Source organism: Rutilus rutilus (genome assembly GCF_951802725.1).
Source record: "Rutilus rutilus genome assembly, chromosome: 7".
NCBI classification, from domain to species: domain Eukaryota; kingdom Metazoa; phylum Chordata; class Actinopteri; order Cypriniformes; family Leuciscidae; genus Rutilus; species Rutilus rutilus.
Genome location: NC_140221.1, coordinates 22,663,941 through 22,677,471, shown reverse-complemented (window position 1 = coordinate 22,677,471; position 13,531 = coordinate 22,663,941). Strand labels below are relative to the sequence as shown.

Here is a 13,531-nt window from a genome sequence, read left to right as displayed (position 1 = left end):
TGAAATATTGTCATGATACTCAATTTAGTGGTTTATTTTAGCCTGTAATACAACCTTGTAGAACATTTAATAGATACAATATGTGATGACAATATCCATTTTAATTTCAAGTGCGACACAGCTTTTTGAAATCAGTTTCGTACACAATTACACCATGACAATCTGATTTAGTCTGGGCAAAGGTCCATGCTCATCACAGATGGGCCTTTCTCACACCTCCCACATGGGAGTTAAAGAGGCATCCTGCACTGGGCCTGTAAAATAACACTTAGCTCTGCCAGTACATGCTCAACTCACTGCCACTTAATCCAGTCCGTCAGCTCAAGTACCCGATCAAATGCCATTAGGAGGAACTCCATCAAGGAAAGACAAAGATCAGCTCTTCATATTAGCTTACACATCTCATTATGTCAGCTGAGCGTGTGTGTGTGTGTGTGTGTGTGTGTGTGTGTGTGTGTGTGTGTGTGTGTGTGTGTGTGTGTGTGTGCGTGTGTGTGTGTGTGTGTGTGTGTGTGTGTGTGTGTAATGGAATGAAAGCAGCACTGGCAGTCGGCCAGTTTGGACCAGTGCCAGCGTGACCAGTCCTGTTGTTCTCTAATTAACTCCTGCTCCCTTGCCTGTGCTTCTCACACACTCACATTCAAACACACAGAGCCACATTAAGCCCAGCAGTTTCCCAGGAGCTCCGGCACCCAGTGCACACACACACACGTGTTCACACACACACACTATCAGTGCCACACACAACGAGGGAGCTTCTTGTGATCGATTCTGTTGTCATGGGATTTTTTCCCCAGTATTGATGCTTGTTAATTAGTGGTTTGTTGTTAGCACAGATGGTGATTGTTACCTACAAAATTATATATTCCTCTAACTTTTTGTTCTTAATCTCCAGTTACGGACAGTGGTCTGTAATAAATATATATATAAACAGCACTCATATATTCTGAAGAAACAAATTCTGTACTTTTACTCTTGTTTTAACCTTACATTAGGGATAAATGGACATGAAATATTGATTTTAATTAGTATTTTAGTGAGAATAAAGAGACTGCAGAGTGCTTTGAGAGCCATGAAACTAGCCCAGTCTAGGAAGTATTTTGCCAGCGTACTGGTTCTCAGCCAGGGGCCACAAGATGACTCAAAATGATTCAAAATAAAGAGGAAGCAAGTGTTAAAATAAGCTGCAACAACTGCAAATCAAGATAGTTCTTATTGTTATTCACCCCCTCAACAAGAATTGTTTTAAAAGTGTAATTTCTATAACTGGCAAAGTCATATAAATTAGTGAAATCTTGTTACTATTTAGCCATTTTATAGATTTTATGAATATACATTTTTATAGTTATGCCAAGTTTTAAAATATTTTATCAGGTAGAAATCGTAATATTTTACTTGTGGATAATGGGGGGCATAATACAAAAAAGTTTGACAACAGAATGCCATGATTGACAAATCAGAATCGGGTATTTGTGACAGTGTCTAATAAATTACTCTTTGGAAAGATCATAATAAAAATATGTTTAAAAAGGCACTAATTTTAATTTCCCCTTTATTTTCCCCTTACATCTGTGCTGCTAGCCAAGCTTTTGAATGAGCACGCCCATTGGTATAACACCGAGTGTGTATTATTTGCAGTGTCTCAGAGGTCACGAGGTATAGAAGTAAAAACATTTCCAAACTTTTAGGTCAACAGTCGGTCTCTGCTGAGCTTCCAGGTTTTAGTATGGCATGTAACAGCTCTAGACTGCCTGAAGCTCCATTTTAACTGGGTTCAAAGTCATATCCCAGCTCCCCCTTCATTGCTTTTGTCAAAGTGAGCGGTGTGTGTGTGTGTGTGTGTTCAGTCACAAAGAATGTCACCCTGTCACCAGCCCACGTACCTGATTTGAGGATTGTGAAACATGTCTCTCTTGGACATTAATTGTACAACACAAAAAAGTAGGGGGTTTTTTCTGACTCCCAATCTGGGAATCAGTGTCCCTGATTTGCTGGACCCCTCAATGTCAGTCAGGAGAGGTCTGGTTTTGTCCTGAAAGCCCTGGTAAAAATGTATTGGTAGAAGCTGACCATTTCAGTTGTGTGTGATAATTTATTGTGTTGTCAAGAGCTCCCTCTACTGAAATCCCGGCGAGATACTTCTTTCAGCATTAACACTTAAAGAAGAGTGATATACTGAGATCAAGATTAAAAGCATATTTTACTTTGTGTTTCCTGCTTTTGATGAGTTCTGCAAATAAATTAGATTATAAAACATGCAAGTATGTCACTGGCATATTTTGTTTGTAATTCGTCCATTTTATTTTTGTGTCCATACATGTTGAACCAGTAGTTGCTGAAGGTTGAGTCAGGTTGTGAACACAGAGTGTAACAGCAGCCTTGGGGTATTGACACTATAAGCAGCTTGTGTCATTCGAAACTACAAGGAATCATGGAGACGCTTTATAATGATCATACGCATGTGCTCAGCAACTGATTTTATCAGTAAGGAAGACAGAATGGCTTATGAATGACATAGACATGTGACTTGTGTGCAGATAGTGAGGGAGGTTTAAATCAATGAACAATTGTTTACACTAGTGATTTAGTTATATTTATAATTTTTATAATTTAATACACAGTTTGTATCACACATTATGTCATTAGCACAATAAATGCAATTGGAAAGTGAATTATTTGGATTGTCTCCCATTGTCCCTTTGCGCTCAAGCAGCTGAACTCCACATGTTTGTTTAAAACCTGTTTATCATATTCTCCAGCATGGTTTGAGAATATCTGTTATTTAAATAGTGACCTAGACATAGTGGAGAATCTTTAATATTTCTGATTCATTTTATAATTTACGTTATAAACTAAATTCTAAATCTTTCTGTCCCTTTTCGGGTATAAATTCGATTTTGAATCTCAGCTCGGCAGTGCAGTGACATGCTTTTGGACAACACTGTATGCAATTTAACAAAAAATAGATTACGCCATATAATCAGTGATTTCAAATTCATATAAGATTTAGATTTACGTGAGTCTTGTGAGACTACATGCATCAGTGCTCTGCATTCCTGCAGTCATGATGCTGGGAATAGACCTAATATGACCGTAATGGACCACTCAGAGGTGAAGCGGTGCTCTAATGTATTTTCCATCTGTTAATATTTAATGCAACGTTGTAGATGTCATTAATTACCCCTTTACTGGTCACCCTAGCTTAGTGATGACCTCTGAAAGTGACAGTGTCACAATTACATCACCTCGATCTTAATGAATCTCTAATTTACTGTTATATGGCAGAGTGGTGCCATTGACAATAAATGATAAAAGTGAGCAATGTATTTAAGATGTGGAAAAATTCACCTGGTATTGTTTAAAAATGAGAAATGCTATTTTAAAATGTTTCTTTAGTTTTGATAAAATATTTCAAACCAATTTGGGTTTTGGAATGTATATTTTCCCTGATTTATCCCAGAATGTTTTCTTGTCTTACTTGCGCAACATCTGCGTTTAAATCTGCATACTTTAAGAGAAGCCGAATTCTCATGTTACACGTTCTGTGCCTGTTTCGTTAGGGTTTACGTTATGTCGCTCAATAACTTGCCACACAGTTGATCTGCACAAACAGATTAAACCCACACATATGGACAACCACTTACTTAGCAAGGGTAGATTTGTTTAAATGAACAGACTGATTCAAATGTCATCTTTATTGCCATACATCTTGAAATTATGAAGCGCATAGATTTTGACATGTCAGTTGCAAGTAACTTGACAGGCTTTACTGCATTTTAGAGCTGCTTTCATACGATTTTCTTTGTTTGCTCGTCGTATTTCGAACAGAACATGTTTTATTCGTGCTGCAAGCTTGGAAATGTCACATATGGGTAAAAGCCTGTTGTGTCGTATTCACACTTTAAACCCACTGTACCTTTTTCCGAGGCATTGATTGCATTGGTCCTTTAATATTGGTGACAGCTAATACACTCCTAAATGATCGGTTATTATCTCCGGGGCCTTGTTCCATGTGCCCCGCTGTTTCCAAAGGTCATCCCTCTGTCTTCCTGTATCGACCTGCCCGCCTGTTAACGTGGCCTAAGACTTATTGAAAGTGAAGGTTGAGGAACATATTTCCATCAGGTTGCAGTCTTCTCCTTCACGAGATGGCTTTTAAAAGGCTCTTTTGAGCATGTCCATTCAGAGAGCGGGGACAGGATGAGAAAACATAATGGATATGCCAATAAATTGAAAAGCGCCCTTAAAATGCATGTGGTTTCCCACTGGTGTGGATGTATTAGCATCCAGCCTTAATATAATGCATTTAACGATAGATGGGGGTGTCTTGCATATGCTTCACATTTTATGACTTCATAACTGTAATAACTCAAAGCAAAATCCTCACAATACTAAAAAAGCATCTTCTTTTTCATTTCACAGCTATACGAACTGGACGATGATGAAAAAAGGAAGGAGTTTCTTGACGATCTCTTCAGTTTCATGCAAAAAAGAGGTGAGTCTTGTTATGTACAGCTATTCAGATCACGAATGGCAGAAGCACACACCCCTTCACACCCACATTGCAAAACCACATGTTGCCTTTAGATGATAAGGCTCACATAATTATGGTAATTATAGTACTTGCTGGTGATATTTTAGCCATATTCCATATCGTAAAATTGTGTTCACCGATCGTCATAGCAAAGCAATTAACAAAACAAGCTTTTTAAAAAATGTTTTTAAAAATAAATAAAAGGTTTTCAGTGTTTTTTTTTTTTTAAGAATTAATATAAAGAGGATCTCATTTCATAAGAGCAATTGGAATAAGTAGGTTTGATATAATTGTGTGCCACCTGTGTTTGGAAACAAAGCATCATAAATGTCTAAGCACCCATCTGCAGTCTTGCCAACAATAGAAATGCAGGGTTTATTGTTTTGGTAAAGGCTGAGAATGTGTAGATACTATTGTGATAGGCTTTTTCAGGTTTCCTGCTTGAACCGTCCATTTCTCTGAAGTGTTCTGCCACTGCGGCGTGTTTCTGCCCCTGATGCTATCTGAAACAACGGCTTCTGCTGTTTGTTTTATAATTACTCTCAGATTATGTGAAACCATCCCTGAGGGGATGACCTTGCCACTGTGGGGAAGGCAGCATCCTGGTATTATGTTAGCCGCCATAGCATAATGATTTTTTATATTTTTTTTGCTTTATTGAGGAGGGAGGTACATCATCGGATAGGTTTTTCCCACCGAGGTGCTTTAGCCGACATCAGTGTCCGATATTTTATAGAGGAAATAGAGGAACATTAATGGCCTTGCATAATATGAGGAAGTTTGCAGCCTTTAAAGACTTTCCAAGACGGGACAGAGCTATTTTTAAGTACACAGGACTGTTTTTGTTGTAATATGTTACAAAACCTCTGTTTTGGTAGTATAGTGTATTTTCACTGTAATTTTGGTTTACGTCCGAGTTGATTTTGTTTCCGTAAACTTGTTACACTTTTGTAGTATCTATGTGAGCAAACAATGTATTTGATTATTTTCATAATACAATCGAATATAAAGATGATATATTTCTAAATAAAATAAAATATAATAATAAATATAGAATATATGCTAAATTAGAAAAAAATTGTAATATTTCAGAATATGACTGTTTTTACTGTATTTTTGATCAAATAAATGCAGCCTGGAGAGCATAAGAGGTTTCTTTCAAAAACGGTAAAAAATCGTAACTGCCCCAAAAATTTTGAATGGTAGTGTATGTAAACAAAGTAATACATCAGCTTCCAAATAGAATAGAATATGTAATATATAATTCTGTTCTTCAGAGGATTTTCCTCCTTTTAGTTGTCATTTAAATCTAGTGCTGGGCAAAGATTAATCGCGATTAATCGCATCCAAAATAAAAGTTTGTGTTTGCATATAAATACACACATATGCATGTATTTATTTAAGAAATATTTGCATGTATATACTGTATATATATTTATACATAATTTATATTATATAGCCTATAAATATAAATAATTTATATATAAATAAATAAAAAATCTTAAATATATACATGCATATGTGTGTATTTATATATATACAAAATAATTATACAGAGTACACACACATATATTATGCAAACACAAACTTTTATTTTGGATGCGATTAATCGCGATTAATCTTTGTCCAGCACTACTTTTTACTTTTAAAAAGTTTACTTTTTACGTTTTATTGTACATTAAAAGCCATAGCTGTAATACAGCCAATATCACACCACTTTTGTTTGAAATGTACTTTGAGTATGATTGACTGAAAAGTTTTATTATGAACTTGTCAGGCGCAGTGGTCTGTAAGACAAACAGAAAATGCAGCAGATTGTTTTCTGAGAAAGAAGAATTGAGCAAGAAACGCTCTCTTAATCCGTGAACAATGATGTGCTTTTCTAACAGTTGTGACTGTGGCTTCCTTACACATTACACTAAAGGTACTTGGCAGGATCTCAATAAAATCCTTGCAGATTTTCAGTAATAGTAATACAATATATTATTACTGAATTGCTCACAACATTGTGACAGCTGGCTTATTCAGAGCTCACTTCATGCTTAAATAAAATATATATAAAAATGGACACTTCACTTGTATAACTATAGTAACATTTGTAGACATGCATGTCTAAAATTCATTATATTTATTGATTGATTAGCATAACTAAAAATATCAGGGCATACAAGTAAATAATGTCTTAAGGTTTCAGCTGATAAAAGGCTTTGAACCTCTGCTTTAATTGTTCTAATCGTCTATTTATTAGCTTAATGTTTCATCTTTACAAACGTTTCTATCTGTTAGTTTAGTTACGAGGACAGAATGCAGAGCTATCGGATTTTCGTCATAGAATGGTGGGAGTTATGACACGTAATGTGAGTGACAGATCGGACGGATATCATAATTTACTGAAAAATTAAAATAAAGAAAATAAATACATTTATGTATAAAGAAATATTAAGTAAACATGAGAATCCAAATAAAAAGGAGCAGACATGATTGAAAACATCTCGTTATTTCATTTGAAATGCCAATAACTGGTATGGTTTTGCATGTTTGATGTGTATTTCTGACAGAAATTACTGTCACTGTTAACTGTTTTTATCATATACAGTGGTCAAATATTGAAGCTATAGAGCTACAAGTTATTCTAATGATATACAGGTCAAGATTTAATAAGACTGTCATAGTAATATATTCTCTGAACTCGATACCTGATGGATGAACTCAAGCCTCAACAATTGGACTCGATTGTTATTTAATAACACACTGTCAATTTTGATAAAACCTCCAGATGTTATGGACATCGGCATTTTTGATACTGTCGCAGAATGTGGTTGTGACTTCAGCTGTCCGTTCATACAGATATGTATTCAAGCAGATACTTTAATCTGCAGAATTAACGAGACATTTCAAGACTCACTCCTTGCTGTTCATCCCAAACAGCGACTATGAATGCAGCCATCACGGACATTTGTATTACTGATAGATGCCTTTTAATTCTTTGCACTTAGTTTTTTTTTTTATATATAAAAAATGTTTGAATAAAACATTGAAATATTAATGGCAGAAGTTACAGTTATTATTTATTGTTAGGGGAAGTAAAGGATTAATCGACTGATCAGAAAATAATTTGATTAATCGTAAAAATAATCAATAGATTATTCGACTAATCGTAAAAAAAATATATATATATAAATCGTCAGATTAATCGATCATCAAAATAATGGTTAGTTAGTATTATACACAGTAAATCTTTTCTGAAGCTTTCCATACTAGTCACAGTTTCCATACCAGTTTTTTGTGTGGCCATTTTTGACTAGTCAAACTATCTTTGCAACAGATTTTCTTGTTTTAGCAGAACTTGGTGGTTTGGTTTAATGCAGTTACAGGTCACATGATATCTGATGTATTTTTCCTGAGAGGCAACAGATGACAGAGAGGACTGAGTTGTCATTTAACTCTGTCTCATCTGTTTGAATTTGTGATGACAGGAATGCAGGCCAGGTTTTATCACGGTTCATGCTGTTGTTATTGCGCCGTGGGCTAATCCATCTGAGACAGTCAACGAGGAGTCACCCAGTCTAGTGATGCCATCACATAAAAATGCCTGAATGCAGCGAAGTGAAGCTCTTCCCGTCAGCTCAAGGCATTAGATCAAATATGCTGTAATTAAATCTGCCTTTGCTGCCTCTGTTCTTATGCTTGATGTATAAATCTGTATTGGTCTGTATAGAACACCTAATGCACTCATCAAGGGTTCACTTACTTTTATACAGATTGGATAAAACATGTAAATGTTTATGCACCTGGGGTATTTTAAACAAACATTCATTTAACTATCAGTTCATGCTTTTTCTGTGATTGACACTTTAATCTTAAAAAAATAAAAAAAATCTGCCCTATTGTTTTAGAATAAAGCTTTTTTTATGTTATGGATCAAATGAATCTCTCAGCACATAATCCAGGTTTACCTGCTGTACTTGTTTTACTGTTGTGTTGTCAATCATGTTTCCATGGTGTTGACCGAGTGGCTTTCGTAGCTGTTTTATCACACTGACAGCATGAATAGAATGGGAACTCCCATTTAACATTCTCCATATTAAGTATTGAAACTCATCATGGTGATTTGTGAATGACAGTTGGAGCTGTTTGTTAACTGAGATGAGACCACTGTGACAGAGATTCACGATACATGTTCACTCAGTAGATGCTAATAGACCGGGGCGGTTCTTGGGTCACTGGGTATCTGGGGCTTATGAGGCTGAAGTATAGAAACAGATTGTGCCTCTGCAAGTCTACACCTACCGTCTAAACATAGATGCTGCATATGGATATATGTTATTTTTGGCAATCAAAAAGTCAAAGTTACAGTAGTACTATGGGATATTTTGTCAGTGACTGTGGTTAAACTCCTCAGATCTGATTGTGCACGTTGTTGTCATAGGTCCATTTTCCTTCGCTTCAGGAACCCGGACAGGTGATAATTTTATATATAATTTTTGTACTAGAGCAAAATCGCTTGCTCCGGTGAAATTTTTAAATATGCTGCCCTCACTGACATGGGTGTTCATTGCAGCACGTCGTTAGTGGTTTTTCTTGTTTGAAATTTGGTAGGGATCATATTACAAGCGACATACTGCATATTATAAATGACATTTCAAGACATATTTGGATTGAATAAGATTAATGGCATGTTGCAATTTGAGACGAAAACACAAACAGCTAATATCACATTACAGCTCTTATTAAAAGCTGTACTTGCTGAGAGTTTTTTCCTGACTTTCCTGAACTTTATTATCGCAGCTCTTTGACACGTTGACAACAGGTTTCCCTGGCGAATACTATCTGTATCGCTGACATTCTGTAATCAGGCAGGTTTTGTTGTGATTAAGATTTTGCCTTTTATTTTAGGTTTTTTTGTTCCAGCTGGGGGTTCACAAATCCCTAGGGGTTGATAATAATATTGCAGGAAATTGATTAGATGGTGATAGAAATGTCTTCATTTAAAAAAAAAAAACATAAATATATACAATATGTTTTATATATAAATAAAATATATATATAAATGGACACTTGTATAACTATAGTAACATTTGTAGACATGCATGTCTAAAATTCATTATATTTATTGATAGATTAGCATAACTAAAAATATCAGTGCATACAAGTAAATAATGAATGTCTTAAGGTTTCAGCTGATAAAAAGGCTTTGAACCTCTGCTTTAGGGCTTTCTCTTACTCTTTTTGTCTTTGGCCATGGCCAAACATTTAGCATTTTGGCTTATTATTATTTATTGTAATAATGTTTTATAAAAAAAAATTTGCCATTTTTATTTTACTATTATCACTAAGGGTTTTCTCAACTTTTTTTTTTTTTTTTTTTTATTGCAAGATGTTCTTAAGGGAACATCTGCATAAATTCATTTTGTTGTCATCAGTTCTCTCTTAAATTTACATATTAACTAAATGTCTGTAAAGCGATGAATGACAGGATGCAAAGATCCACCTGCCATTATTTTGGTAGGTACATTTTAGCAGTACAGTATAATAGAGGAAAGGTCAATGATCAGTGATACCAAGTTCATGTTTAGATCGTTGACAAGTATTGGTTACTGTGCAATCTGAGCTTCAACCTAGCAAAGATTTCAGAATACAAGTAGGACACGCGTCTTAAATGTATTTTGACGTGCAGTGTGAATAGTGTCATATTTGTTGACTGGCACAGAATGTTGTGCACATATCTAAAATGCAAGAATTTTGAGTTTTAACATTTATTAAAAACAGTTTCTGGTTCTAGCAAATCTTAAAGTGATAGTTCACCCCAAAATGAAAAATCTAGCATCATTTACCCTCATGTTGTTGTTCTATCGAATACAAAGAGATTTTTTTTTTACCAATTATAAAGAAAGGGAAGAATTAGAGCTATCATATTTAAGAAAATGTAATTTAAGTAGTTCAAATGGCCCTGAAAAGTATTTTTAAGCCATTCAATAACTGTGTCTAAGAAACAGCCAAAATTTAAATGCACAAAGTAATGGTTCAGAAAAACCAGTCTGAAATTAATACTTTTATTCACCAAGGATGCATTCAATTGATTAAAATAGATAGTAAAGTTATTTATAATGTCAAAAAATAAATGCTTTTCTTTTGAACTTTATATTTTTCAAAGAATCCTGAAAAAAAATTCACAATTTCCACAACATTGATAATTAAAAAAAAAAAGTGAATCTCCAATCATGTGAGATGGAAGATGGAAATAACGACTGCTGAAAATCCAGCTTTGCCATCATAAGTTTAAATTACATTCTGAAATATATTTAAATACAAAACATTTGAAATTGTAATAATATTTCACAATATTACTGTTTTTCCTGTTAGAGAGAATTTTGGATAGTTGCAAATAAGCAAAAGATTTCCCTCCCAGAAAGAAGTTCCACATCAGTTCAGTCACAGGATCAAGTAACCGCTTGACGATAGTAAGAAAATGAAAACTTTGGTTGAAATCTTCTCAGCTTCACTATGTGTCCGGAACACATTAAAAACCAATACACGAAAGGTTCTCCCCCCGCTGTGAGTGAATTCGTGCCAGGACTGTTGTCCCCTGTAGGCCTGGCCTGAGACCAGAGGTCATTGGCCTTCCCAGTGTCCCCCGGACCTTGCCATCATCAATCATAACCTGTCAAATACGAATCGGTTGTCGCAAGCCCCTGTGTGTACTGAGATGGCCGTATCTTTTTTCACATCAAAATGGCTGCCTCTATTTCACAGCTCAACACAAACAGTCCTGTGTTTAACTCCGCTCATGGAAGAATGTAGATGATATTCCCTGCTCCCCCAGAGAGCTTTATATAGAGAGAAGTATTTATGACCAGCTGTTTAAGACCTGTAAATGAAACGTGTACTGCAAATTATACCTCTGTCAAAATGGAGACATCATGTGATTCCAGAAGTTTTCAGAAACAGGCTGTTGTTTTATGGTGCTGCTGCTATGAAACCCTCTTTGTTTGACACTAGCTCTACTATGGCTGTCTCATTATATGAAGAGAAATGAGATTTAAACAACTGATGTAAATCACTTAATTGTATCCTTTTCTTTTAAGTTGCCTTGATGGCTTCTAAAGAATAAATACATCCATCGTGGAAGAGACTTGGAGTGATGGGCTCATTTACGACCCCTGATCTTTAAGCAATAGGAACAATGCGAGTGTTATTGCCCATTGTAAACTGATAAATTCCCACTTTGATTCATGATTCCCACAGGGAGGCAACAATAAATTGATCACATCTTAGGGCAGCATCAGCACTTTCTTTTGAATAAATCAATATTTGACGCTTTCATAATTACCTGAAATACTAATGAAGAGAATGAAAGGCCATCAGCGGCCTTGAAAAACAAGTCTTTTAGGGCGTTTTCACACCGGGCACGTTTGCTGCGGTCCGAGGCCAATTGTTCCCGGCGCCCCTCGCAGTGTTGGTCTGGTTTTACACTTGACTCAACTTGATTCTATTGAACCCTGGTGCATTCGCGTTCATCTTACGTCATTACAAACATGCACGCCGCGTAAAAGAAAACAAAACATGGTCAATATATTTTGTTTGTTTTTAATTTGGCGCTATTATACGCAGCAGAGTAAATGACACTTGGGTTTACTGTATGTGCGTTGCAAACTGAATCTTTAGAGGAGACAGCGGATTGCCATTCATTTGCTGCCCTGATTGCACTCGCCATACGCGAATACACTTCAGGCTCACTCTCGCTCATATCCAAGGTAAATCATCAACACCATCATCCCTTATACAGAATGTGTTTTATTGAACTAAATACATCGTCATTGGCTAAAACGCATGCGCAATCCATGTTGCTTTCACATTCACTCGAATGAGCAACCGAACACAGACCACCTCCTTCAGTTAGCCTCGGGTTCGGTACCCCGGTGCGCACCCGGGGCCGCATGACAGCTTTCACATTTTAAATTTTTCATGCGAACCATGCCCCGTTTCGAACTGAACTGCCTCATATTTTCAGTTCTATTTACCTGGAAGGAAGTCAGGCTGATAACACTCTCAAAGCACAACCCTGAAGTGTGCGGAAATGCCATTCTGCTAAGATAATCTAGAATGAAAATAAAGATTTTGATTCTTACTATTAACAACAATGGGCCACTTTATGAAGTGTTTCTTTTCAGTTTGTCTATTTAAACTTGTACAAAACGTTTGTTTACAGTGTATAGAACCTCATTATTAATGCATAATACAAAGGGTGAAAAAATACATATATGGCTAGACATAATCTTCTACTTTGTTGCAATTAATAATGTCGATTTTTTTCTTGCACCCTCTTGTAATCAGCTTGATAGCCTAGGACACAAGGGAGGCATTTTTATTTATATAAAAAAAAAATTACACTTATACTCCATTTTTTACCTAGGTCGATGATTGACTTTTTTTTTTTATATATATAATAAAATGGAAAGAATATAGGAATATAGAATATAAACCTTTATTTGGCCCCTTAGGCCCCTTTGCGTTAGCAGACAGTGATGGTGACATGACGTGAAGTATGGTATACTTGTAATTTGTCCTCTGCATTTAACCCATCCAAGTTAATTAGGAGCAGTGAACACACACACACACACACTGCAAACCGTGAAGTGTTTCTTAAATGTCAATTTGGATAAAAGCATCTGCCAAATGAATAAATGTAATGTAAAGCTACCTACTGTTCATGACAAACACATCATAGAGGACTTACTCAAGCTTGTTGGTCAGTGCAATTTGCCTGTTTTATACACATGGATAAAGATTTTTTTCTACCGTTGTGTTTACAAATTAGCCCTTCATTTCATGCTTCGGAAGAGCAAGCAATCGCAGACACGTTGTCCTTCCATTATCTGGCTGAAGTGAATGATGAAAACGCAGACTGCTGATGAAGGCAGCCACATAGATGATTGGCCCCGACACCGGCTTATTCCCTTCAGCACATTTTCAATTAAACCTTTTTAGCCAGTGAGC

The 13,531-nt window shown here is 35.8% G+C and overlaps 1 protein-coding gene across 2 annotated transcripts in view; it reads left to right on the top strand.

The window, feature by feature from the left end:
- arid3c (AT rich interactive domain 3C (BRIGHT-like)) overlaps positions 1 to 13,531 on the top strand; it is a 78,956-nt gene that overhangs the window by 47,866 nt on the left and 17,559 nt on the right. For both annotated transcript variants that reach the window (XM_084413907.1, XM_084413906.1), the window contains one exon: positions 4,423 to 4,495. In XM_084413907.1, coding sequence (XP_084270033.1) covers positions 4,423 to 4,495 — 73 coding nt within the window. The remainder of the gene's footprint in view (positions 1 to 4,422; positions 4,496 to 13,531) is intronic.